At 25.8% G+C, this 27,727-nt stretch overlaps 1 protein-coding gene across 1 annotated transcript; it reads right to left on the reverse strand.

The window, feature by feature from the left end:
* Window positions 1–2,338: 2,338 nt before the first annotated feature.
* Window positions 2,339–21,804, reverse strand: LOC145843447 (uncharacterized). Its single transcript, XM_082950933.1, has 21 exons — window positions 21,727–21,804; window positions 20,055–20,463; window positions 16,473–19,039; window positions 15,963–16,054; window positions 14,932–15,027; window positions 14,478–14,647; window positions 14,105–14,197; window positions 13,055–13,217; window positions 12,680–12,817; window positions 11,266–11,374; window positions 9,774–9,890; window positions 9,125–9,179; window positions 9,028–9,062; window positions 8,610–8,684; window positions 7,549–7,783; window positions 6,793–6,946; window positions 6,087–6,262; window positions 5,322–5,458; window positions 4,928–5,015; window positions 4,646–4,755; window positions 2,339–3,304 (listed from the first exon to the last, which is right to left on the reverse strand). Exons 1-20 carry the CDS (start codon window positions 21,769–21,771, stop codon window positions 4,667–4,669), a joined length of 5,043 nt encoding a protein of 1,680 aa, XP_082807059.1. The 5' UTR covers window positions 21,772–21,804; the 3' UTR covers window positions 2,339–3,304; window positions 4,646–4,666.
* Window positions 21,805–27,727: the final 5,923 nt, after the last annotated feature.

The raw sequence follows: 27,727 nt of genomic DNA on the forward strand, positions 1-27,727 counted from the left end.
GAATGTAGATTCATCGTATTAATATATATAAAATCATTAAATAGGATTGGGTTGTTTAATTTTGACTTGCTCACCAGAAATATTGAAAAAAAATTGAATAAGTATTTATTAACCAAGAAAAAAAAGAACAAATAAATTTGCAATTAAAATTTAAAGAGCTTCTACGAAAGTCCTTATCGATTTTTTTTTTAAACAATAAACAAAAGTATTATAAAAAAAAGTAAAATCAAAAGAACCTTTAAGTACATAGAATAAGCAATGTTAAATTATACAAAAACTTTTTTACTAGCTTTAGTAGTGAACGGACTATCAAGTGTATGTTTTTATATAAGCCTTGTTTTAAACAGAATGTATAAAGTTCTGAGAAAAAACTTTAAATCTTTTTTTTTTGCGTTTTAGAAAACTTGCTTGTGAGTATTTAGTTTGTTTTCAAAAGGGAATAAGTCAAAATATGAAATCAAGGCTCAGATGTATTAATAAAATTAAATAAAAAGTTTTGTTTTATTTGTAATAAGTAATACTTAAAAGTATTGCTTTACAAAAAAAAATCACTGTTTTTGATTTTATGTCTCAGTTTTAAAAGTTTTGCATTCATTTAATGTTGGACTTTTATTATAAAAAAAAAAAAAAAAACAGGGTTTTATTAAGTTAAAGACATTGCTCTCTTTTCTAAAATTCATGTATTCTAAATATAAATTTACTAAGTTTTGTTTCATTAAGTAAAGTGTTAAAAAACATAAGATATTGCATTAAAAAACAAAACATATAAAGTTAAAGTTAATAAAGCACTGTAATGAACTACCAATCTGTTGTATTTATGAGCAAAATGTTTGTCTTCAATAACTTTAACTTAATATTTTTTGATAAATTAAGTTATCCTTCACAAAAGACATTCTTTTAGTTTGACTTTATAAACACTTTATGATCTTACTATTTTCAGCAAAAGTGGAAATTAAAAATTTTCCAAGTTTATTTTTTGTTGTTTTAGCATGGTGTTATAGTTTAATTATTTATTTTAAAACTTTTGTTTTAATTTTCGGTAATTGCCACTTACTTTTGCTATAACTCATGTACAGAAAAAACATAAAACACGAAAACTTATTTGTTTTTATTATAATTGAATATGTTAGTTAAATTATAAAATATTAGTCTTTTAAACGATTTTGTAATACTAAAGTAGTCTAATTGATAAAATGTTTAGTTTATTATGTAAAATAAGGGTGGGAAACGTATGGCTTGCTAAGAATAATTTTATAATGGTCACATGTTTTTTAGTTTTACATAAATCTGAGAAAATCAAGAAGATTTGAGATTATTTTAACAGATTTATTATTTTTATTGATCATTCAAACTAGTGCTAAATTAATGACTGTTTTATTACAATTTTATTTTTGAAAAGTTTTTTGCTTATAACTCGGTCGAAAATTTTCTAAATTAAAAAGTTGTTAAGCCATAGTGTAAAGGTTTAATCGCTGTTGTATAGTTGACCAAAACAACAACTAACTATCAAATCTTTCGATTAGTTCACTTTACTTTTAAATACTTAATAAACTTCTAATTACTCTATCAAACAGAAATTAACATTAGGAATTAGTTAGGATTAAAGTTTCATTAGATTTGATAAAACTGTTGTTTAAGAAAAACTTGTTAGCATTGCTTTTCTTCATGCTACATACAAATAATTAAAATACCAAGACATTTTGTTTTTGAAACTTAAGTAAGTTTTCATATGTGCTATAAGTATCAAACATCATAAATTATAATATTATATTTAAGTTTTTTGACCCAGAGCACAATTAATAAAAAAAAAAAACATTTTTGACCATGAAAATATTTCAACTTTATAAGACCTAACAATTAGTACTTTACAAACAAATAAATAAAACATTAAACACAAACTTTTATATGATAATTGTATGAAATAAAAGCACAGACACTTGTATTTTTTCTATAGTTTGATCAAAATGTTTACAGTTCATAGAGAAAAGTAAAGGTCTTAAACTTCCATAGTAAAAATTTGACATCAGACAAAATTTGTTTTCTACCTTAAAAAAAAAATTAAACTTCCAAAAAAAAAAGTCTTCGAAAAAGATAACACTATTTTATTTGCAGATAGAAAAACGACGAATCAAACAGCAGAAATTTTTTTTGTCTAAAAACATCTATTTCAAATATGTTATTGCAAAATAAAGGGTAAATGAATCAAAAATAAGTTTAGCTCCTGATATGTACAAAACTTTTGATATCTTAGTCACTTTTTTTGTTTTCATAAATGTTTAATTAAAAATGGTTTTGTTTCAGTTTTTTCAAAAATAATTAAATTAATTTTTTGGTAAGCAGTACTAAAAGCTAAGTAACTTGTAAATACAAACAGTTTAGTAATAATGAAATAAAATAACTTATTAGTATAAATTTATCACTGAACAATTTAAGATCTATAGATTAGTCGAATTTTTTTTTTCTTATATTTTGATAATTAAAAACAGTTGTAAAAACAAACAAAGAAACTAGTTAAGTAATTAAAATCAAACTTGTAAAAGTTCTATTTTAGTTTGTAAAACTAGTTTTTTTTTTTGTTTTAAGAAAATAAACAAAAATGCTCAACCAAAATCAGTTTGTTTTAAACATATGAATGCTGTAAACTTAATAAATAGTGAAATAAAAAATTAGCACGAAAAATGTTAGTTTTTCTACCAACGGCTAAAACAAGTCTAAAAATTCAGTCGCATACAAGAGTCTCAAAATTTTGACTACCTACTCAAGCATGACGAACGTCGCATGCATTGTAATACGTATTTATGTATCAAAACTGCGTACCATCTGATGCATTAAAAACAAAACAATTATCTTCAACGTTTTTTTGATGTTAGGTTTTTTGAAATTTATCTTGTATGCATTTGAAATTAAGTATTAGAGTTTTAAAAATATACATGTGCATAATAAAACATAAGTTAGTCATTACTAAGTTAAAAAAAACTGGCATTTTGAAATACAATGCTCGTTTTAAACTTTAAAATTAATTTAAATAAAAACCATTCCAAAATTCAATTTCTGAAAATTACACTGATCTACTGCAACAACACATTAAAACACTTATTGCTAAAATTAATCATTTCAAAACACGTCTATAAAACTAATTAGCAAAAGATAAATGATATGCACAATAAAGTGATAGGCAAAACATGAAAAGCACACAACAATTGAACGCGGCACCGTAGAAGTGTCCATCAACATCTGATTGAAAAAACAATTGAAAAATGAGTGCAAATTCGCAAATTCCGACTTTCATGATTCTTCATTCCACCTAAAAGTGAAATAAATAATTTTTTTTACTGACTTTGTCAAAAAAAACTGAGAGTTGGAAGATGTTAATGTTTATAAACAGATATAGCAGATCTTATAATTTGAAAATTATATATCGATGTTTTACTTAATATTTCTAATAAACTGTTAATCATCATTTGGAATTGAATAACTATTATAAAAAAATAGATGGATTAAAATCATAAATCTAAACTGTAAGTAAATGTAATCTGGCCAGATTTGCGTTAATTTTTTGTAATCAAATCGATTTTTAAAAATTGGTATCGGCATACAGTTGACAAACTTTTGAGCTAGTTGAGTGGAAAGTCATAATAAACAATCTTGACTTAAACTGAATGTATCTAAAGGACTATACAAACGTCTAATAGTACTTTTTAAAATTTAACGTATATTATTTTATGCTGTTATAATATTTTATTTTTAGATACCTTTGTATACATTTTTGCATAATGCGTGTGCTTTTTATTAATTTAAGCTGGTCTTCTAAACTCTACATTTTATAACAAATCAACTATATTTTAATTATAGACTACGTGGTGTTAAAAACACCTCATTAGTTATTTGTTTACTAATTAAAACTTTAATTAATGTTTTTTATTAGTATGTTTTACTATAATAAACAGATCTCCAGGATGTAAACAAAAAACAAAATATAAAAGTCTGAAGTGGATATATAGAAAAATAATTAATATTATTAAAACAAAAAAAAGTAAAAATAAGACTAAGAACAAAAGTAGTCATGAGATAGATGATCTTTAGAGAGACAATATTTTAAATTTTGATGAATACATAGACTTTCCTATCTTAAACGTACTGTGATTTATAATTTACCTAAAATATAAACTTTCAAATAAGATAATTCTGTAAATTTTATAAGCTATTTTTTCTGAATCAAAATTTAGAAGTTTTTAATTTTGTGTGGATAGCAAAAGTGCCAATCGTCTTGGCATGTTATTGTTTAAGATTAAACTTAAAATGATCAAAAAATTATGGTTAAAAAATTTACAAACATAAGTACTTATTTTAGTTTACAGAAAGGAGACATATTTATTATTTGTGACACAAAAATAAAGCACAACTGTCACGTCGCTTTACAAACACAGTTTTTTAAGCTGCATTGATGTGAAAATGACCGTGAAACGTCCAATGTAAGTATTGCGATTGTTAAACGCGCGAAACTTTTCAAACACAGTTCTCCGACAAGCTCAATTTAACAACAGGCTTTAAAAAGAAATATACGACTTCATAGAAAAATGAAATAAAGTATCTTAGCGTAGTTTTAGTTTAAACTCAGCTCGATAGACTGAATTAGAAGACTCACCATTTAATGACTTCATCTTGATTATGATCCGTTGTCGACTTGGTCATTCTCCGGCGAATCGCACATCTCTTTTTCCTGCGTTTCCAGCTTTATACACTCACCAGTGTTATCTTGAAATTTTGATAAATATAACTGGTAAACTAAATACTTTAACGTTAATTAAGACTTGGAACTTGAAAAATTTTTAATAAAAAGCCCAACAGTTTTAGCTTGTACTTTACTATTAACTTCAGTGTACTGAAACTATTAACACAATAAAAACAAATTTTGTTGAAAAGTAACCTTTGTATTTAAACGGGGTGGGCCTTATTTCAAGCGATTTGAGCCACTTCATCCTCGTACCGACGCTGCTCCTCAAATACTCTGACACCTGTGCATTAAAATTGATTACAGGTTTTAAAAAATTTCTAAAGGTAAAAACTCACAAAACATTTGCATAGTTTACTAACAACTGTGCAATAAAGCGAATCGACAACAGCATTTCAGTAAATTTCAGTACATTTCAGTAAATTAAATTTCACTGAAATTTTTAAAATGTATTCATTTTTTTTAAACTAACGGATAAGCATTCATTTAAAAATAATTTTCATTAAAAGCAAACTAAGAACAACCATGTATTAATAAAATAAAATATATAAAAAAACTTGAAAAAATAAAGAATATAAATAAATACAACCTTGCTGTCTCTCTCAATTGTGACATCACATACATCTTCATCATCGTGCAGCGGTAATCTGAAGGATCTGTTTTTCAACACGTGCAACTTGCAGTCCGCATGCTGCTCGCAAACGTACGCTTCCTTCTTCTTCGACTCTGCAATATTAATATTTTTTGAAAAATAAAATCATCATTAACAGATTATCTAAATTGAAATAACCTTACTAAGTTGTAAACAGTATGTACTATAAAACTTCAGAAGACCATTAACTGTTGTGAACTAAAACATTTTGTGAAAATTATTTAAATTAGTATGATTGAAAATAAAGTATGAAACAAAAAACAAACTTTTTTTATATTAAAATACAAACAACTATCGGTTCACATGAAAATAATCTGAAGAATATTTAGCTGAAGTAAAAAAAAATTGAATTGTTAGTTAAAAACTAACATCTTCATAAGAAGTTGAGTTAAATATAAAAAAGAGGTATTAAATTACTATTCTGAAAGTTAAAAAGTCAAAACAGTCTAGCAATATTTCTTCATTGATGACTTTTCAAAGCGACCATGTAAAAAAACAAGCTAATTAAATATTTAACATTTCTAAAAGTACTTTTGTTGCCACAAAACTCGTAAAAACAAAATTTTGTAAATAAAATTGTTTCAGGCTGCACAAAATATCAGAACAAAAATCCTTTTGCAGCAAAATACAAATATTTAACTAATAAAATTTCACTAAAAGAATATCTTATCAGAAATGTAAAAGTTTAAATTTTAAACAAACTTTTAGATGGAATATTTTTAGAGGTGGTCACGTGACAAATGCTCACCACCGCCTCAAGCGGCGCGATTTCGCAAAAGTGGGTGGCAACCAGCTCGTTGCCATAGAAGAGATCGTTGTCATGGTGAATGGTGTCCTGGTGCCGGATCAGGTGGTACCCGTACAAGAACTTGTCCCCACTGAGAATAATAGTGATTCAAAACATTATAAAAATATAATTTACGAAGAAAACTATATGGAACCCAATTATTTAATTGAACAATATATAAAAAAAATTTTTGCAATTTCGTGCAACAAAAAACTTTCGATTTATTTTTTTGTTTCTTCAGTTTAGTTATTAAAAAATAGTTTCAATTCTTTACATTGTAATGATATCTTTTTACCTGATTTACTCATGAGCTTGATGTTTCACAAGTTAAAGTAACAAATTAAGTTTCAAATAAAAAAGGTGTACAGTTTTAAAGGTAATATTAAACTTTGTACTCTGTAATTGTATTTTAGCAAAATGTTTATCTGTGCTGAAAAATTATTTCCCTTAAAAGTAAGTACTAAAAAGCGCTTAAAATCTCAAGGAGTAGTTTTTAGAAAATATTACTTTATTAGATCGTCAAGAATTTTGTATTTAAAAGCATCAAAAGTTTATAAAAACAATGTATTGTACAGCAGACGTAAATTGAAATCAACAAAACTAAAAAACTCTTTAACAAACCTCTCGTCAGTCCACAGCTTCTCAATGACAATAAAGTTGGTTTGTTCGTTGCTGTTGGAATGGTGACTTGATTTTCTGTTCGAGCTTCTGGTATTCGAGTTGTTCGTGGAGCACTGACGCAGCCTGTGCTTATGGATCAGCTCCACGCAGTCTCCTATTAATATTTATTATTGTTATTATTTATTAAATATTTATAATTCATTACGCCAAATCAACTTGGTTGAACAAATGTGAAAAATGTAGTAAAGAGAAATTGTTAAATTAAAAGTAAGGGCAAAGAAGGAATAAAATTACAAACATTCTTAAAATATAGTTTAGATCTTTAAAAAAATTGTACAATATCAAATAAAACTATATTCATTAGTAATTCCTTAGAAAATTACAAGTATGATACTTACAGTTACAAATTGTTTGTGCTATCGTGTCGTAAAAGCTTAAGTTTCTTGATTTTATTGTTTTCTTTTTTAGTTTTCTACAATAAAGTAATTTCACAACATAAGAACGTTTATATATGTTTTACCCAAAAAGTATTATCTATTTTGTTGAATAAAAAAAAAGATACCCTGAGCATATATAAATTATCTAATAACTTATCTAAGTTAAAAAATTCAAATAGAATAAGTACGTAATGTAGAGCTTTATCTTTTTTACTTTGGTATAATGCAAAATTACAATTAAAAATAAAGAATAAGCTTTTTTAATGGAAAAACTAATTTTCAACTAATTGTCAGATATATCGTTTTTTTTATCACCAACCTATCTTAACAACAAAGTTCTGATTGGTCATGAGCGAGCTGAAGTACTTGTGGCCGGGCGGAGAGTTGGGCGGCTGCGGTTCCAGCTTCACCTCCTTCAAGCTCCCCTCCTTCCTGCCTCTGCGCATCTTCTTCGGTTTGGGGGAATTCCCGAGATCGCTACACTGCTGGCACGTGTAAGCGGTGTGCTTCACCTTGAGGTGGTCGATTTTGACGCATTCGCAGTGCTGCCACATCTGGTGTAGTAAATAAAAACTCAAATTGACTGTACTAAATTTGAACTGTGATGTTGTAATAAAAAGCAATTATTACAAAATTTAAAACTAATAACTGATACACGTTTGAATGAAATTAAAAAAAAAAACTGATAAAACAAATTTGCACCGAGCGAGATTACATCAGCATATGAATTAAACAAACGTAATTTCATTGAACTATTTGTTTTTAAAGCTACTGTATACCATTACATACCTTTTCAGATTTACAGTATAATACGAATTTATAAATGTATGAAAATTAAATAAACAACATTTTTTTTCATACTTAAAAAAAGCGGTTGAAAGTGACAAGTTTATTTAATTGTTTTAATAAATTCTAATATATATAATTACATTTTGTTGCAATAAACCGCAATTTTATTCTTAATTAAAGTTTTTGATAGCAGATAGGGAACAAGGTTTTGTTTTATATGAGCAGAAATCATTGAAGCTTAAAGTATTCATTTTATAAAAGATTTCTCTTTGTAATAGATGTCAGTAGATATTATACTTGCTCTTTAAAGTTTTAGTTTACAATTTTGCAAAGTGAATTTTAAATTTAATTAGCTGATCAAAAGTTAAAACTCAATACAAAACATTCATTTGTGTAATAGAACTTTGTAAACGGAAACAAGCTGTTGTCTGTATTCAAATATCAATAACAAAAGTTTATACAAATAATTATACAAAACTTAAGTTTTGTTCAACTAACTTCGCACTTTGATACATTCATTTGTTAAATAAAACAAGCTGTTGTCTGTAAATATCAATAACAAAACTTAAGTTTAGTATAAATTCAACTAACTTCGCACTTTTCGCACTGCACCATCGGACCCTCATCGCGATTCGAACCGCAAACACAATTGATGACGTCTTCCACCTGATATTTGAGTTTTGTATATTCAACATTGCAAATACATATAGAATCAAAAAAGAGAGGTTTGAGCTTTGAAAATATCTTTTAAGGTGAATTTTAATTAAACTTTTGTAATTTCTTTTAAAATTGTTCATTACCTGACTTCATTTCAACAAACTATTAAGTAAAAATTTATAACTTATTAATGTGTTTTCCAAAATAAATAAATGGGGTCTAAGATATTTTTAAAACACAATATTAAATTAGTTTTATATAAACAGAAAGTTTAAAGTGAAGCACAAAAACCTTGAAAATAAAGTCATATTGGTACATTGAATTTAATCAAGATAGCAAACAAACAACTAACTTTTTTTCGTTTACGATTTTCTTTGGTGAGAGACCCTAAAAAGTTGTTATACCAGTTAAAAAAAACTCTGCTTACAATCAAGTAAATAAAAACTTACCCGAGATAAGATTTTCATTGTGGTTTTTGTCCAATTCTTTCTGCTTGAGCCAATACTGTTATATAAATTGAAATTAGTTTAAATATTGCAACAACGTAGATATTAAGTTTTAGAACACTTGTTAGAAAGTTCGCTGTATACTAAGTCTTATTTTTTATGGATTACAATTAGATTACATAATAGTAATAAAACACATTCTTTATACAATTTTTAAATTTATTTATGCATACACAGTTTAAATTAACATATATTTTCATCCATTGATCATTTGACAACTCTATATCAATTTTTATAAAACTTAAGTATCCCTTTAAAAACTATAAGCTGGTAATTAAATTAAAACATTTATTGAAGTATAAGCAGATGTGATAACTTTCAAATAAGGTAAACTATTTAAATAGGAAACTGTTTTGACAAATTTGTAATTTGTTCAGCTAATTTATTTTTAAAATGTTTACTGCAAGTTAATGTACTTTATACTCATATAAATAGCTATGCCTTGGTAAATTACTTGTTTTAAAAAACAATCACTTTTATAATTATTAAATATTAAAAACACATAGGTAATTATTTTGAAGAATAAACACATATTTAATTGAAAACAATAATCTTATTAAAAAGCAATGTTTGATTCAACAATAATACCAACCTTATACGCTTGCCTCATATTTCTCTCCAAACATATTCTGTTGTTCTTTATCAGCAGCTTTTCATTCTCAGTGTACGAGGGAAAGCTCTTCTGAAACGGGTTGAACAATCTTTTTGTCTGTAGATTAATGAATTAATTATTTTTAATTGCATATTCAATTTAAATTAGTGAATCTGCGTATCAATGCTTGAAACAACAAGTTTCACCACAAACGTTGCCTTTACGATGAGCTATATAAAACAACCACATGCGGAATCATCTCGTTAATTTTAAGGAAATGTATTCCCAAACTTACAATATAAACTATTTTGATCTTATTTGAGCAAAGTGTCCAGCTTATAATGTTTTTACTTTTTTTTAAATTCATTTCAACAACGAACAAAAAAGATTAACTTAGTTTTCATTAAAGATTACTAATACTTTTTTTTCGTTTTTTTTTTTAAATAAGTTACGACATATTTTTTTTTGAAAATGTTTTATTCAATCATGAAACGTTTAAGCTAAGTTTTATTATAATCACAATTTGCAGATTTTTGATCAGCAGTAAAATAACAAAATGTTTAAAAATTAGTTCTATACAAAATGTAATGTTTACATATAACATAAGTGAATAAAATAAGTCATCTACTCTATACTTCAAGTTAATTAATTCAAGTATATTGAAAACTTGTACTGTATTACATAAAAAATTAAAGTATTTCGAAAAAAAAACAGCCTAAGCCAAGAAAACTATTCCGCCAACAACTAACATTGGTTCGTAGAGGTAAAATATCAACCTAATCACTTATTAGTTTCATATAAAAATCAAAGTTCTGCTCTAAATTGAGCTCTTATATTATCAATAAGTAAATATTACAAATTAATATAAACTATAACTGTAATTAATAAAAAACAAACGTATGGTTGACTCAACTTTGTTAAATTTTAAATAAATTATTAGGTATAAAAAACATTAAAACAATTCAATTAGCTAATTTATTTTTGCAAAAAAAAAGTAGCAAATAAATTAGTCAGACTAATTTACAAGTCAGTATAAAACAGAAACTAATTTTATACATAAACACTACTTAATTTTTTGCTCATAGACAACATTTTGTATTAATTTATTTTTTTTAAACGTAGTTTTATAAAAAGTGCTTAAGGTGTATTACTTATATATAAAAGATCATGTGATGCAACACAACATTATGATGCTTTTCACAATTATAAGTGAAGATATAGACTATAATTTTAGTATTAAAGCATTAACGATTTTTTATTTATATAGTATAACAGTTAAAAATTACATATTAAATACTGATTTCACTAGCTTTAATAATGTAAATTCAAACAGATTATTAGTAAACTCTTGTTTTTTAGAAAAAAAAGACAAACTAAAAACTATCTCGTAAGTTTTTTATTGTCAAAATATTATAAAATATCTAAAAGTTATTAACTGCAGAAAAATTGAGATTATTTTAAAAAAGCACTAGTTTATTAAGTTCAAACTTACATTGTTCAAACGATGTGTTCCGTTCAAATTGTTTTTTTGAGTGGAAATAAGGCTGTGTTGTGGCTTTTTGAGTCCGCCGAAACTCTTTTTGCAATTCGTTGAACCGCATCTAAAGATTATAATTAAATTTTAAGAAACATTAAAAATAAACAAAATCAGTTGTAATTAATTCAAAAACAGACCTAATTAAAATTTAACTTACTTCCAACATTAAAAATTAACAAGTAAAACTTAGCTTAACAGCAATTTTAAAATTATCATAGACACTTTAAACTATATATGATATTTTAGCAAAACTTCAGTTTAATTTCAAACCATAAGTTTTTGAATAAACTATCAAGTTACGTGGAATACAGTTCCATGTGTAAATATTATCATAAAAGCTTTATATTTTCCAAAATTAAGTCTAAGCAATAGAAACCTTAAGCTAATTAAATTTTTATGTGGTTAAAAGTTTTGGAATTTAATTTATAAACTTGTATGGTGATATACAATCATATCGTTGCAGATCTCAAGCTGTCAGCTGCAAATTTAAGGCGCTTCTAATTGGCTAATATTTTACTTGTTTTATTACAAGTATTGATTTGAACTTTTTTTGTTTAGTTTTATATATTTGGTTAAGGCGGGCTAGGGGTAAGATTAAAGAGGCTAGAAATAGGGATTTAGATGTTTAAAATATACTGTTGTATCATTACTTTATCTCTTTTGCATAATGTTACAAATCAAAAACTACAAAATCTTAAAACTGCAGCCGACCCATCAAAAATACTACATATGAATAGTACTAAAAATTAAAAATACAATTCTATAATTTTAATTAATAAATTTAATGTATACTTCAAACGAAACTTCTATTTTCAACCACTTTACGATAATATTAAGTTAAAATAACTATACTAAGAATGTTTACATAAATCTAACTTAGAAATTTCGAGTTGTAAAACCCAAAACGAATCACGACTGTAATTTTTCAAACTTATAACTAACAAACAATAAGTCTTTTAAGTAACAAAAAAAACTAATACCAAAATAACTGGAGTGCCAACCAGTGAATTCAAATAATCTTAGCACTTGTAAATAGGTGAAAACTAGGTATATTTTAATAATGTTGTATTATTACTTTACCGCGTTTGCATAATATTTTGATTGGAAAACTCCAAAATCTTACAACTGCAGCTGAACCATCAAAAATGCTACAAACGAATAGTACTAAAAAATTATTTTAAATAATCAATTTAATATAGAATTTTTTAATATTTATAAGAGGGTTGTAATTTTTTAAACTTATAACTAATTAACGTAAAACCTAATGTAGTTAAAATGACTAATACGAAAATCAGGTAGGAGTGCCAGTTAAAAAACTTTCAACCAGCAAATCTAAATAAATCACCACAAAACACTTTTGGAAACCAACCTGCAAACTTCGCACTGCCCGTAATCCACCATGTGCTTGTTGTAGTCTATGGTGATCTCGCTTCCCGATTTTATCGACTTCTTCGACACCACGAACAACCTGCCGGATCTTTCCACCAGCGAACAGTTCTCATCGCAGCTTGAAAGTACGATGTTTATTATAACTGACAGCCACAGTTTTGTATATAACAATGTACCAAATTTAGTATTGAAATTTTTATCAATAACAAGGCTGCCACTGTCCTGAGACATCCTGAGCTTTTTTTTTTAAATCATTATATCCTTAGATTTTCGTAAGTTTCAAAATTCCCGAGTTACCCTGAGTTTGTGGCAACCCTGCAATAATAATATACTAACAAATACGTATTGCATATACCTGTGATTGATGAAGCGACTGAGGTTTCCCGCGGAAACTTGCGATACGACGCAGAACTCGTCAACGTGCGCGCAATACGACCTCCCGCAACAACCGATCGCGTGCTTCTGCTTGAACTGCGACGTCTTCATCAACTCACCGACGTATTCTATCACCGTATCTCCTGTAAAATGTATATAGAAATTTAATGCATTTAATATTTTATTTTGTTTTAGTTTGCAAAGAGTATGAATACAGTTTAAAAGAAAATATTCAACAGAATATGATACTGGTGATGTTAAGTTGTAAAATATGGGATTATACATCTTTTATTAAAAAAATTTACTTTATAGAGCTTTCATGTTGCTTTACATAGTATGGTTTTGAAGATTGTAAGAAATTTATACATTTGATTTTTCTAGCATAATATTATAACTTAATAAAATATTTTTTTTTAGCTTGCAAAGAGTATAGATACAGTTTAAAGGAAAATTATTTCACGGAATATAAATAATACTTGTGAAGTTAAGTAGTTTTTATATAATATTTACAATTTTTGAGAACGTTTGAAAATCAACAATAAAAACAGCAATATATAAATTATTATAAAACACGTATACTTTATTTAAGAATCATTATTTTGTACATTATTTTTAAGAAGAAAAAATTTTACAACATAATACAAATTAACATACAAATGGCAATGCTTAAACAAAATTTTTATTATGCCAACTTTTTTCAAATAATAGAAAATAAAGAAAACGGAAGATTTAAAACTAATATTTATAATTTGTTAAGACTATGTCTTAAGTATTTCTTAACTTTTAAAAATACATTAGGCATTATGTATCTAAAAACTTAACACATTTATAATTTTCATATTTTTGTGAAGCATTTAAAAAGTTATCTTTTTTCTTAAAACATTACCACCTTAAAAAAAACTTGAAACTTATAAAAACACAGTTTTTTAATCATTATACAGAAAGAAAATAAACAATAAGTATACATAAAACTTGTTGAAGAATTTAAAATAAAAGTTAATTTTTAAAAGAATGATAACTCAAAACTGACCTTTTCGAATATTTTGTAAAAGTCGTAAACAGAATCCTTTATCCGTTGTCTTGATTTTCTTTACTTGCACTTCTTTAAATGACTTTGGGGGCGCTATAAACATTATGGAAAACGTATAAGAAGCAATTGCATGTTTTCAATTATTTTGGATAAATTTTACATGTAAGTTATATGTAAATAAAACATTTTGTAAGTAGTTTAACGCAGTTTAAGTATAAATTTTATTAATAACTTAGGGAAAACTAGAAGATGAAACACGTTATAGTGAAAACAAATTTAATAAAGCTAGTCTCATCAAAAAATACAAAAACTCTAAAAACATAAAAGCTCATGGCTGAATACAAACACACTTAAAAATATGTTGTTCAAAAACCTGATTCAACGTGGTGGTACTTTTTGAAGATGTTCTGGCTGAACGAGCTGGGTTTCTTCAGCATCGCGCCCCACAGGTCATAAGGGAGCTGAAATTCGTTGTTGTACTTCATCATGTTGCACGGGTAGGCGGGAATTTGCGACGGTGTCCGCTTCACGTCACCTGTCGATCTGTATTTGAAATAAGTGTTTGAATTTTTAAAAATTGTATGTTTAAACGTTTTTTATGTAGACAAGACTAAAAATGTTCATATTGTGGCTCTGATGTATTAAAAACTAATTGTTTGTGTTTTAATAAATGCACGCTTGAAAGTGAAATTTAGAAAATAATAAAACGTCTTCTTGTAAGTGTGTCGGCATAAGAATTACAATTTGAAAAAAAAAGTCAAAGTAATAATGTGTTTTATTCACAGTTTAAAAGTACACATGATTTAGAATGTTGATTTTAAACGAACATTTCGTCTTCTTGGGGGTGCAGAAGTCCGTGGTACGAATAATCTGCTTTCGAGGGCAAACTCGTGGACGGGACAACGAAGCAGGAGGGCAGTGTGCTGAAGAAAGTTGAAACTTTTACTTTAAATAGTTATTTTTTACATTTGAAACATAAAATGAATATTTAAGTTGATTCGTTGACACACAGAAACATATGTTGGTAGAATAAAGGAAGATTACTGTATAACTTGTTTTTATTTACGTTATATAAAATTAAAATTAACATATGCAAAAAGAAAGAAAAACTTAAGAGGTTTTTGAATGAAACAAATGATTAAATGTTCATTCTTATTTAACTACTAATATTAACACCTTAAATTTAAACATTTAGATATTATGACATTTTTATTTTAGATCTATTTCTTATTAGCAACAGGTTTCAAGTTTAAATATTAGTTTTCACGATATTTATAAATTTAAAAATAAACAAGTTTCTGCACCTGAATAATGAGGAACTCAAGAATACTCAATATGATAACTAACAAGTAGAACCTGGAAATTCTTAATGGAGGAACAAGTTTTAACATTCTAAATTTACTGTGAACCTAGAATTCTAAACATCAAAAAGTACAATAATTTTTTATTGAACAATATTTGTAAAAAGGTTTTCAATTTTATTAATACAATAAAACATTATTTTGAACTTTCTGTGTGTATAAATAAACTGTATTGTTAAATATACTGTTTAAACATAAATGCAGCTATATTTTATATGAATATTTTTTATCTTTTTCTTTTTACTTTAGAAAGCTACTAAATTTTCAAAATTTTAATTATTCTACTAAAATTTTTGAAAACATTCAGTATGGCTAAAAAACTTCTTTAAGTTATTAATTAATTATTAAGTTATTATTAAAAACAATGAAAGTTTTCTAATTACTCTTACATTATGATAAGCAACTGTTTTTGTAAATGCTTCAAAATTAGATGGTTTCTTTTGAACATCAGTTTTTAAGTTTTATATGTATATCTAAAAAATTTAATATATAACTACCAATTATCAACAGGATTTTGATCACTCAAGACAGCTTCATCATATTTGTGTACCAGTGGCTTCTTTTGGCGTTTTATTTTACTGAGCGAAACCTAAAGCATATTTAATTTTTAGTTACAACATTAAAAAATAAAAAATTGTTCTATTATGTTTTTACAAAATTAAAACTTTGTGTAATGTATTTATTTTTAGTTTATTTAATGATCAAAAATAAAAGCTTAAAAATTATTGGTAAATAAAAAGAAACTTTAAGCTAGCATATTTTTAATAACTTTCTGATGGTAGTAATTAAATAAAAAATAAAAATATTATAATTTTTTAATCTCCAAATACAAAAGCATCAACTCAATAGTAAACTATTATACTAGCAAAACAATCAAAAAAGTTGATTAAAATAAAAAATACTTAAGTCGTTAGTTTGTTAGAAATTAAGATTTAACTACTGTGATTAAGTTCTTAACGATTAACTAGTTCTTACTTACTAACCAATTATTATCGCAATGAACTGACCTTGTTTAATGTTTTTGAAGATATGTTAGGTGAAGTACTTATATTAATTCTTCTGACAACTTCTTCCAAACTTTTCTTTTTGATTTCAAGATCAGCAGAGGAAAGGTTTTTCTTCAAAGATTTTGAGAAACTATGGATATTCAGAGGTGGAACTTGTAACACTTTTTTACCACGGTTGTTTATACTTATAATATTTGAACATGTTGACCTTTTTCTACTTTTGGAAGCCTTGCTTGCCCGTTTACTTTCAATATTTTCAACTGGGCGCTTGTTTGGATTTCTCAAATTTGTTTCCCTTAAAAGTTGACCTGAAAAAGTTGTAGTTTCTTCCGGCTTTACTTCAGGCTCAGATTGATGAAGCAAAAATTTTGAAGTATCACCCGCAGAACTATCAGGATTTTTGTTGTTATTTATTTTGTACTGTTTGACTGCCTCGTGAAACGTCGTGTTCAAGACATCTGAAGATATTTTGCCCTCAACCAAGTTTTTGTCAAAAGCTGCTTTCAAATGGTTTAACAAGTCAACATCGACTGGTTGAGTGCTTGTTTGACCATCTTTTTCTTCTACACTTTTCAGTTGCTCAAGGTTCAAGTCAAAAAAATTACTGCTTTGTTTTTGATCACTTATTTTTAAAGCTGTATTTTTATCATTTAAATCTTTACTTCTATCATCTGAGCTGTCATTAGAACACACTGAATAAGTTTCATTTCTGTCAGAAAATTTCTTATTTTTTTTAACTATTTCTCGGTCTGCTTTTGTGAAGGTACTCAATTCAGTTCCATTATTTTTAAAGGTTTTGTCTTTAAATCCAAAACAAGATTTCTCTTGGTTGACAGTAAATATTGCACTCTTTTGCACAGGAGGAGAAGTTTCTAATGGTGGTTTAATCCAACCATGAGTTTGAAAAAATTGTGCATAGCAAAAAACAGATAAGTTTTTGTACATGCTGGGAACTTTATTGACTTTTGGAGTATTGCTAAATTTTAAAAACTTATAATCTAAAACATCATTTGGAGGCATGGATTGAATAGAATTGGAGTCTATTTGTGTGCTGTTTAAAACACTAGCTAGTTTATCCATTTCATCTAAGAACTGAGGATCGAGCTTTGAACGCCTTAAAATTTTCTTTTTTCTGATTTTTGCCTTTTTGAACGCAGATTGATCACTCCCAAACCTTTCTACGGGATCTACATTGCTAAAATTTAAAGTAGAATTTTTAATCTCTTTCATGGAAGTTTCATTAGTGTTTTCAATTGTTGAGTCACTGGTTTTTAATCCACCAAAAGTAGAAACCTTATTATCAGCTAAAATGTTAGATCCAAATACATGTTCTACTGACTTGACAGAACAATTTTCATTATTTGACTCCATATCTACAACAGAATCAACTTTTGCTTCTTCATTTGTAGCTTCGATTAGTAAAGCCTTGTCTATGGAATTTGGACCCAAGCTACTTAGACTTTTTTGTTTTTTCAACTTCTTTTCAGACTTTTTACTTTCACTTCTCTCTTTGTTCTTTTTTCGTTCTTTTTTAGCTTTCTTCTTTTCTTTTTTAAGTCTCTTGAGTTCTTTTTTGAGCTCTTTACTTTTAGCTTTCTTTTCTTTTTTCTTCTTTTTCTTAGATTTTTTGGATTTCTTTTTAGTTTTACTAGGTTTAGGCGGACTTTCGGATTCTACAGGGTTAGATGGCTGAACTTCAGAACTTTTTTGACCATCTTGCAAGCCATTTAAAAATATAAAAGTATTTGCCAAAGCCTCTGTTTCCTTTATGGGATTAGCGCTTGGCATTTTCAGTTTTATATTTGATCCATGAAGTGCTTTATCGTGCAAAGTGATGGATCCTCTTACCTTTGTTGGGGACGTATCTGTTATTTTGTAAAACGTTTTCGTAGATGTTGAATTTGTTAAAACTGATGACGAAATCAACGAAGTGACTATAGAACTGTTGGCTGCCGTGCTGGAAACTACTTTTGTTATTTCATCATTTTTCACAGAACTCTTTTTCGAGCTGGGAACTGCATCCAAGTGGCGGTCAATAATAGAGTTGGAAATTTTGTACTGCTTGGCTAGCTCCTCAACCACTGCCACATCTTCCTTGTTCATCCTCCTTGGAAGCTGACTCGAAACCGTGGGAATTGTAGAAGTAGGATGGGTACTTGGTGACAAGCTCAACAATTTTGGTGGTGAGGGAATACTGACAACGCCCACGGGGGTTGTGATGCTTTTCGTGCCTTGAGCAATCTGGTCAAGCAAGCTCTGAAAAGCTTCGGCTCGGACTTTGTTCTTCTTGTTTTCTTTAACTTTCAAGTCGACTTTCTGCATTCTGCCGGAATCAGTTATAGTGTAGGTTGAAACAAGCTCGCTTATGGTGGCGGGAACGTCTTTTATCTGAACTTTTTCTTTCTTTTCAACGTGCTCTGCAATGGAGGACTTGTCAGGCCTCTTGAACTTCAAATTGTTTTGCGCGATCTTTTTAGACGGGCGCCCTCTCTTCGGAATTCGCTCGTTGTCGGACATTTTCGGGGGCATCTTCAAAGCTTGAATCGCCGTGACCGTCTGCCATTTTCCTGAAAATTATTTTTTTATTGCAATTACTGAGAAATTTTAATGTTTTTTGTTAAATTGTCAACTTTTGTTGCACAATTATAAACTAAGCTGGAAATATGGTAAAAGCTTTATAAATGACAATGAATGAATAATTAACTTTTTAATATATTTGAGTAAATGGAAAATGCATTGTGCATCTGTATAATAGCAAAAAATTTAATTGATAAAATACTAAAAATATTTTCAAAGCTACAGTTTAAAATCTATTTAGTAAATAAATTTTATATATTTTTATATGTTTATGACTTCTTTAAGTTCAACTTTAAGTTTTGACAACTTTAAGTTTTTTTTCAAAACACAAATAAAGTTTAAAAATACTCTTTTAAAAAAGTTTTTATAGTATGGTAACACATATATATGTAAACTTAAATATTTTTCAAGTATCACAATTAATAAAAGATGAAGAAAATCATAAAATATGTGGTAAGTAAGTTATCAGATATTTCTGTTCTATAAAAGATAATAATAAAAGGTGATACTTAAATTATAGGTAAAAGCTTTTTATAAAATTTGTAAAAAAAAATAACAAGTTTTTTTCTTTAAGGAAGGAAAAAAACAAAAATTAAATAAGCTCGACAAAAAAATATAGTATTGAAAATTATTTTCTATTGTTTAAAAAACACTTATATTGTTGAAAGCTTCATTAAAAAATTACAGCAGCGAAAATTATAAGTTTTTTTTTATTCTATCAAGTTTCCTATATGAAATTAATTACATAAAAAACTGTCTTTAAAGTTTATGCACATCATGAACACTAAAAAAAAAACTTTTATAAAATTCCACGTTTTTAACAACTATTTGTCTAAAGTGAAAACTATTTTATTTCAATACAAGTAATTTGAAAGTAAAAACAGCAAAACTAATTTTTAAGAGATTGAAAACACAAAAATAAGCTATTTAAAAAAACACTGTAACAAAAATTTATTTTTTTTATATGAAAAATAAAATTACTTTAGACAAATTAAGTTTTCTTACCAGGATCTGGGTTGTTTTTGTCTTTTTCTTTCCTAATAATCTTTGTTGTTGGCTTATGGTTTTTCAAGTATTCTGGATTTTTCATTCTTAATTTGGAACTTTTATTTCTTTTGGAACTTTTTTTATGTTTTAGTAAATAGTGATTACTTTTTTGATTATCATCAGTATCTTCATCATAACCACTACAATTTTCAGAAAAATCTTTTGTGAAGCAACTATTTATACCTGTATTTTCCGCAACTAATGATTTATTGTTTAAAACTTTACTTAGATTAGCATAGGATTTAGATTCAGTTTCTAATTCTTCGGAGTTACTGTTTTTACTTTCAGGATTGTCAAATGAACCAGAATCTTTATCGTTTGTTTTTTTAAGATTATTGTTTTCTACCGTAGTATTATTTTCTTTTATCTGCAAGTTTATTAAAATTTTTAAATATTATAAAATATTATTTTTTTTTACCTAAATATTTTATATTAGAAATTGCAAAAAAAATAAATCAGGAGATATAAAAAACTATTTTACAGCTAAAAAGTATAATTTAATAAATTTTTGTAAAATATTATTAATGTATATTAAGTATAGACACTTGTTTTTATATAACAGTTAGAGATTGAAATAATCATCTAAAAAAGTAAACTTTTTTAGGGTTTTCTTTTATGTAAAAAAAGTTTAAAGTAGAAGTACAAGAAGTATGTGATAAATGTTAAAAAAAAAATTTAATTATTAAAACTTAGTTAGGGAAAGAATAAAAAACTGCAAATTCAAGATAAATTAAAAAAAAACTATACAAAAGGTTGAAAAAAAAAGTTAATTTTGTAATTATTGTTTACAAAATAAAAAAGAAAACTATACTTTTTTTTATAAAATTTTCTAGATTTGAATAAACATTGTGTTTAATAAACAACTGTATTTGAAATTAATATTATAATTAAATTCTACTTAGATATTTTTTTATTTGTACTGACGAGCTCTTTAAGCAAACACTACTTATAACAAAAGTTTTAGAATAAATTAAATAAAAACACTTATATATTTCATTTACAATGTATAAATAACTGTGTTTTGTAGGAAACATCTTATTAAGTTCTAACTAATTTTACAGATTATCTTGTATAAATTTCTTAAAAAAGGGTTTCTGCATATATTTACTTCTTTAAACCTGTTAATAAAAAGTCAAATTAATACTTTTTTAAATTAAATAAACACATTGCTTTCGTAATGAACGACTCAAAAAATGACATTTGAAAAAATCTATTAGTTATTGAAAATAAATTAAAAAATAACATCATTATACTATGAAACAAACTTACTAAAAATATAAACTAGTGTCATTTGATTTATATATTATATACACAATTTTATAAGTGATATACTACTTTTAATATTAAGAAAAAAATAAAATTAAAAATTTTGAATATACTTACTGATCTTATACTTAAGCATTTGAAAAACAAAAGTTAAATAACATTTAGTATGAAAGTTTAAAATAGTACAGTCGTAAATCATTTGCTATACTTCAACTTATATTTTTATTTACCGTACTTGCAGTTATAAAATCTATTTAATAAGTATGCTTCAGTAAATTAACTGAAAATACTCCGTAGAAAATATCCTTTTTTATGAACAAACTTCATAAAATCAGTGATTATCACTAAATATAAAAAGTTTTACCTTGATTGGAGACTTGGAAGTTTTATTTTTTGATGTGTTGTTCATGATTTTAATATTTCATTTTACTGCAAACATTCTGAAATATATAAATTAAAATTATTGTTTCTATCTGATATTATTAACTTAAAATACAAGCTTATTCTGTCAGACTATTTTAAATTACTAGATAAAAATATATAAATTAAATCAGCAGTATATCATTGAGTACTGTAATTGTACTTAACCATGGTTTTTTTATAAAAAATAATTAAATAAAACTATGAAAAATTGCTTTTCTTATTACAAATTATTAACAAAGAAAATTACTTAGTAGTTTTTTCTGAAAGTGTTATTGACTCTTATTAAATTTTAATTTTCTATAATGATATCTTAAAAGATGTTGTAGTAACAGGATTACCACTTAAACTTAGTAAAACAATGAAAAATTTAATAAAACTTTTTGAAACAAATTAAATCCTGCTGTTACTGTTATATTTATTTTGAAATTATTGTTAGAAATGTTTTTGAAGTAAAAGTTTAGCCTGAGACACAAAAACTAACTTGAATTTATGAAAAAACAGAAAAGAGCAGCATGAGCCAAAAAATGAAAAAAACTACTTTAAGTCATAAAAAGTTTTGAAAAAAATTCAAACAAGCTTGAGATAGATTAAAATAAGCAGAATGCAATTCCAACAACTCAAATTCTTAAAAAAAAATTAAAACAGTCACAAATAAAAAATAATGTATACTTTTCAAATATAAAAATTATACATGTAGGTTATATTAATATCTTATAATATATTAAATATTTTTTTAGATATAGGTTAAATAAAGTAAAAAAACATAGTTATTTTTAGTAATTTTAGAAAATCTTGAAAAGTATTTTAGATTTTGAAAATATGAAAAAAGTGGCTAGTAGATATTAATAAGATCTACATATGTGTTTTTTATTTTTTCAAATTTATATTAATATCATTTTGAGATATATTCTTTTAAATATTTTTTTAGTTTGGAATTTGAGTTGTCTGAATTTAAATTGTCATGTAACCAAATAAGAATGATTGTGTGGCAGGTTGCAACTCTGATATTCATTATAACTGCATTTACTTGACAACTTGTACTATTTTTAAGAGTTAAAGTAGCAATTACTTAAGCTATTGTTCATATGCATCTTTAATTACTTTTAAATAGCAATATATTAGTTTTGGTACTTTATTTATTATTTATTTGGAGTTTATTTAAAAAAGCTTACAGTATTACAACACAGTTTGACAAAGTAGAAAATAATAATTCTGGCTATCAAGGGGTAATAACTAGTAAGTTTACAAAAATAATAGATTAATTGATTAGTAAAGAGAATAATATCTATTAAAAATAGCAACTATAACAAACTTCTGCCAAGTTGGCAATTACAAAAATGAGTCAAAACAATTTTGATTTACAATTAAAAGGATTATTAGGAGCAGCATTTAAGTGGATTACAAAATAAAAAAACTTTTTAAATAAATTTTATATAGTTTTTTAAAAGCATAACTTTACTTTTAGTCACCCAAAAGTTTATAAAAATTGTTACAAATAAACAAATTAATATCAATAACAAAAGAACAAAAATTATTTATCAATAACAAAGTCATGTAAACAATAAAAATTTTATCTATAATGATAAAAAAATGACAGTTTATTTAAATTATTTTTTCAATATTATTCAGTACTTTTTGGAATAAAGCAATTATCCAGGGAAACTCATCAACGAGTAATTGAAATAGAATTTTAACTGTATTGTAAAACTTAAGGCACAGATTCAATTCTAAAACTATTTTTATAGTAATAAATAAATATTATTTTAACTAAAAAGTAGTTTCAAAACAAGTTACTATAAAACATAAGAAATTAAGTCAGTTGATTATATAGGGTTGGATTTCTTAATGTTATTTAACACTATTACTTTTAAGTTTGAAATATATAAAACATATACAAATATATAAATGCTTGAGACTACAAAAGTTTGCATTTTCTTATTAGCATGAACTTCATGAAAACACAAAATAAATTATATTTTCTAAAACTTAAAATAAAAAAACAACTTGAGCCCTTGTTGTGAATAAAAGTATGCTTTAAAAAAGACCATGAATAAAATAAGTTTTGATAAGTGTAATTTGAGGAAAATTGTTGCAAAAAATTAAGTTGTTGTAAAAATGTTTTGAAAGCAAATGATGCTTTGTTTATTAAAATTTTTCCTGTCAATCTATTAAGAAGGTGGCCTTTTTTTAATTTCTCCCATATTTTAAGATTTTTTTGTTAGCCTTCAAAAATTAAAAGCTGCCTTGTCTCTTAAAAATTATTTTTAACAGTATAATACTACTGAAAACATATAGTAGTGCTACTTTTAATACGTTTTATATTAAAAATTATTAATAATGTAAATGTTTCTGTGTGTAATTGTTATTTTTATCTAATCAAAATTTAATTTATTTACATTTAAAAACTGTTCGGAACTTCAGGTTTGTCAAATAATTTTTGTTAGAAATTCAGATTCTTTTCAAAAAGTATCGAATTCCAGGTAAAATACAGTTTAAAACAACCCTGTATTAAAATTGAAAACAAATAGTTTAAACTTGATACAACTTTATATGTACATGATTGAGTGTTTGATTTGATAGAAATGTTTTTTTTTATTTACTTTGTAACTAAATAATCAAATGCAACTTTTGGTTAGAATTTTTAAAATAGTCTAGTCATAATTTTACTCTATTAAAAGAAATTTACTTTACAAAAACTATTTAAAACATTTATTAAACAGTTTTATACAACTTGTAAAACATATCCAACACGTTTTAATAGTTCAGATACACTAATATGCTTTTAATTTTGGTTTAAAAGTTTTTTATGATAAGACTGAGAGTTTTTGTTTTTGAGTTTTACTATATCGTTCTAATGTAACCTTTTTAAAATTATAAAGTAGTCAGATTTATTCTTTGCTTCGAAGTTAAACAAAACATTATTTGATAATTTTGCTTTGATATTGAACTACTTAAATATCTAAGAATTTTATAAAAAATCTTTTTAGTTTATCAGACATCTCTCTATTGGTTCAGATGTCTGAATTTCAAGTAATCAAGAGCATAATAGGTCCAATGTTTTTATATAACTGAATATAATAGTCTTAAAAAATAAATATATAAAACAGATTAAGTAATAATATATCTTAAGGCCATAGGGGGGGGGTCCACTTTGTTTTTTACAACTTGATCTTATTTTGTAGAATTTAATCTGTGCTATCAGACACTTTTAACCGCTTAAAAAAACTCAAAGTAACTTTTGAGATATAAGCGATCAAAGAAAGGGCGTTTAATAGGTTCCTTATGGAAGGCAAAAACTAAAAATGCAAAAAAAGACTATTTCACTAAAAATCTATCTCCTCCTTCATTTTTTGAGTAATCTTTCTCAAATTTTTACAGAATGTGTATCATTAAACTTTAAAGAGATCTATTGTAGGAATTTTTTTAATTTTGAGTAAAAAAAAAATTATTGTCAAAAAACTACCCTATTTTTTAGTTTTTTGTAATTAAAATTTTTATTTTTCGAAATTACAAAAATTCCAACATTCAGATTTTTCAAAATATTAAAAGGAACATTTCCTGAAAATTTGAAGTCTCTAGGTCAAAAAATGAAGGAGAAGATAGGTTTTTAGTGAATTTTTAAATTTCCGAGAAAATTGACCCTGAAAATTTTTCGGTCCATACGTTTGTATCGGAAACTTTTTACAAAAAATAAAATATCTCAAAAGTTAAATTATATTTTTGAATTCTATAAAAACAGGCTTGTAGTTTGTATTTAAAGCTTTCATATAAAATCCAAAGTTATTTTTTGTAAAAAAAAAAGTTGGACCCCCCCCCCCCCTATGGCCTTAATACTTAATCAGTCATATATATTTACTTATTTTGCACAGTTTTGTTAATGATTGAGGAAAATTCAAAACGGCGTCAACATTAATAAACTATGAATTTGTAATGTGTACCTCTTTGAAATGGTTTTTAAAAGCTCAAGTATCCCCTCATTTATTTTAGACTGAATATCAGTTATCTACCATTCTATTTGAATAAGATTTAGTGTTGATGTTTTAAATTGTTTGTGTTTTATTTGTCTTAAAAATGAGTAGCAAGGATATCCAAGAAGCTGTCAGGTAGCACAAAATGAGAAAATCTGTCATGGATCCAACTTTTTCCAGCCATATTCAATGGACCGTGTTAAGTTTGACCAAAAATTTAAAGAAAATCAGAAAGTTAAAGAGAACTTATACACCCTTCACTATTTGAAGATAGCTAGATTCCTAAATGTTAAGCTACCAAAGCATCCAAGATAAAGACTATTTCAGTTAGTAGATTTTACAATAGTTAGTAGACTTAAATCTTTATAAAACTAAATGAAAGTTATGTTTTTTAGCGTTTGTGATTATGACATTTAACTATTGTAATAAATTGTTTAGTAATTTATGGCTTAACCTTAATGGACACTTGCTTAAGGATTTCTTGCTTAAGGATAAATTTAATGTTATTGGACTAAGTAATTTCTAATGAAGAGTTGTTTAGTTATTATTTATAATTAATTTATAAATGTCATTAAGGACATAAAATATATATTTATATTTGGTTAAATAAAAATTAAATACTTAAAGCCTAAATTTAGACTAAGTGAAATGATAAGGTAAACTAATTGCAAGGGAGAGTGTTATCTACTGATGGTTTTTATCTTTGAGAGGTAGTCAATTTTTTTTACTTAAATGAGAATGAATTTTATAAAAAATTAGCATTATATTAAGGCCATAGGGGGGGTAGAAGCCATTTTTTGACCAAAAATAACATATAGACTTATATTATAGTAAATTTCATAATCTTTCAGATGCTTTTTTTAGATTTTAAAAATATTAAGTAACTTTTTTTTTATGACCGGTTATATAAAGGGTTGTCTTTATAAAGGGTATATAAAGGGTAACTTTAAAGCCGTTTTTCTCGAGTTTTTAAAATCGGGCTTTAAAATCTATCTTCTCCTTCATTTTTCAAGCAATCTTCTTCAAATTTTCAGGAAATGTTCCTTACATTATGAGAAAAAAACGTTATTTGTGAATTTTAATAATTTTAAAAAATAAAAATTTTATGACAAAAAAAAAAAAAAAAAGTGATTTTTTATCAAAATTTTTTTTTTTTTTTCAAAAAAAAAGGTATTTTTACTTGAAATTTTTTAAAGTCACAAATAACGTTTTTTTGTTATTGTATAAAGAATAGACTGTAAAAGTTTGAAGAAGATTGCTTAAAAATGAAGGAGGAGATAGATTTTGAATGCATTAGTCTTTTTTCGCCGTTTTAGTTTTTCCTTCCCTATAAGGAACCTGTTATGCGGCCCGGGTCATATCTCAAAAACTAATTCGAATTTTTAAAAACGGTAAAAAGCTTAGAAAAAATATCTTGAAGCTTAGTAAAAACTCTATAAAATAAGATCAACTTGTAAAAAACATGGCCTACCCCCCCCTATGACCTTAATTGATCAGCGTATAAATTCCTCATTGTGCAAATAAAGAAAAAATCATGGATAATGTACCCTAATGAAGAGTCAGTTATACTAGTTAGCATAAATCTATTTAAACAAATAGAACGTTTTACATGGTTTAAAACTTTTGGGACAATTTATTTCTATGAACTTGTTTTAATTTTGCATAGACATAACCTATTTATTGAAAGTTATTTGTGAACAAATTCTATAAAACAACAGCTTAAGATACCAGCATGTAAATTCCTTGTTGTACAAATCAATAAAAAAACTATAGATTATGTACCATGAAGAATAAAGTTAGCATAAACCTATTTACAAAAACAAACATTTTAATGTTATAAAATTTAAAAGAGAAAAAGTTTTTTGAACATAGTCTGCAATAGCTTAACCTATTAGACTTATTGAAAGTTATTTATTTTGTGTTATTTTCAAACTTAGGCATGTTGAAATTTTATTCAACAAAGTACAATTTTTA

The sequence above is a fragment of the Thalia democratica genome, chromosome 8, assembly GCF_965202585.1.
Source record: "Thalia democratica chromosome 8, ktThaDemo2.hap1.1, whole genome shotgun sequence".
In the NCBI taxonomy this organism is placed as follows: domain Eukaryota; kingdom Metazoa; phylum Chordata; class Thaliacea; order Salpida; family Salpidae; genus Thalia; species Thalia democratica.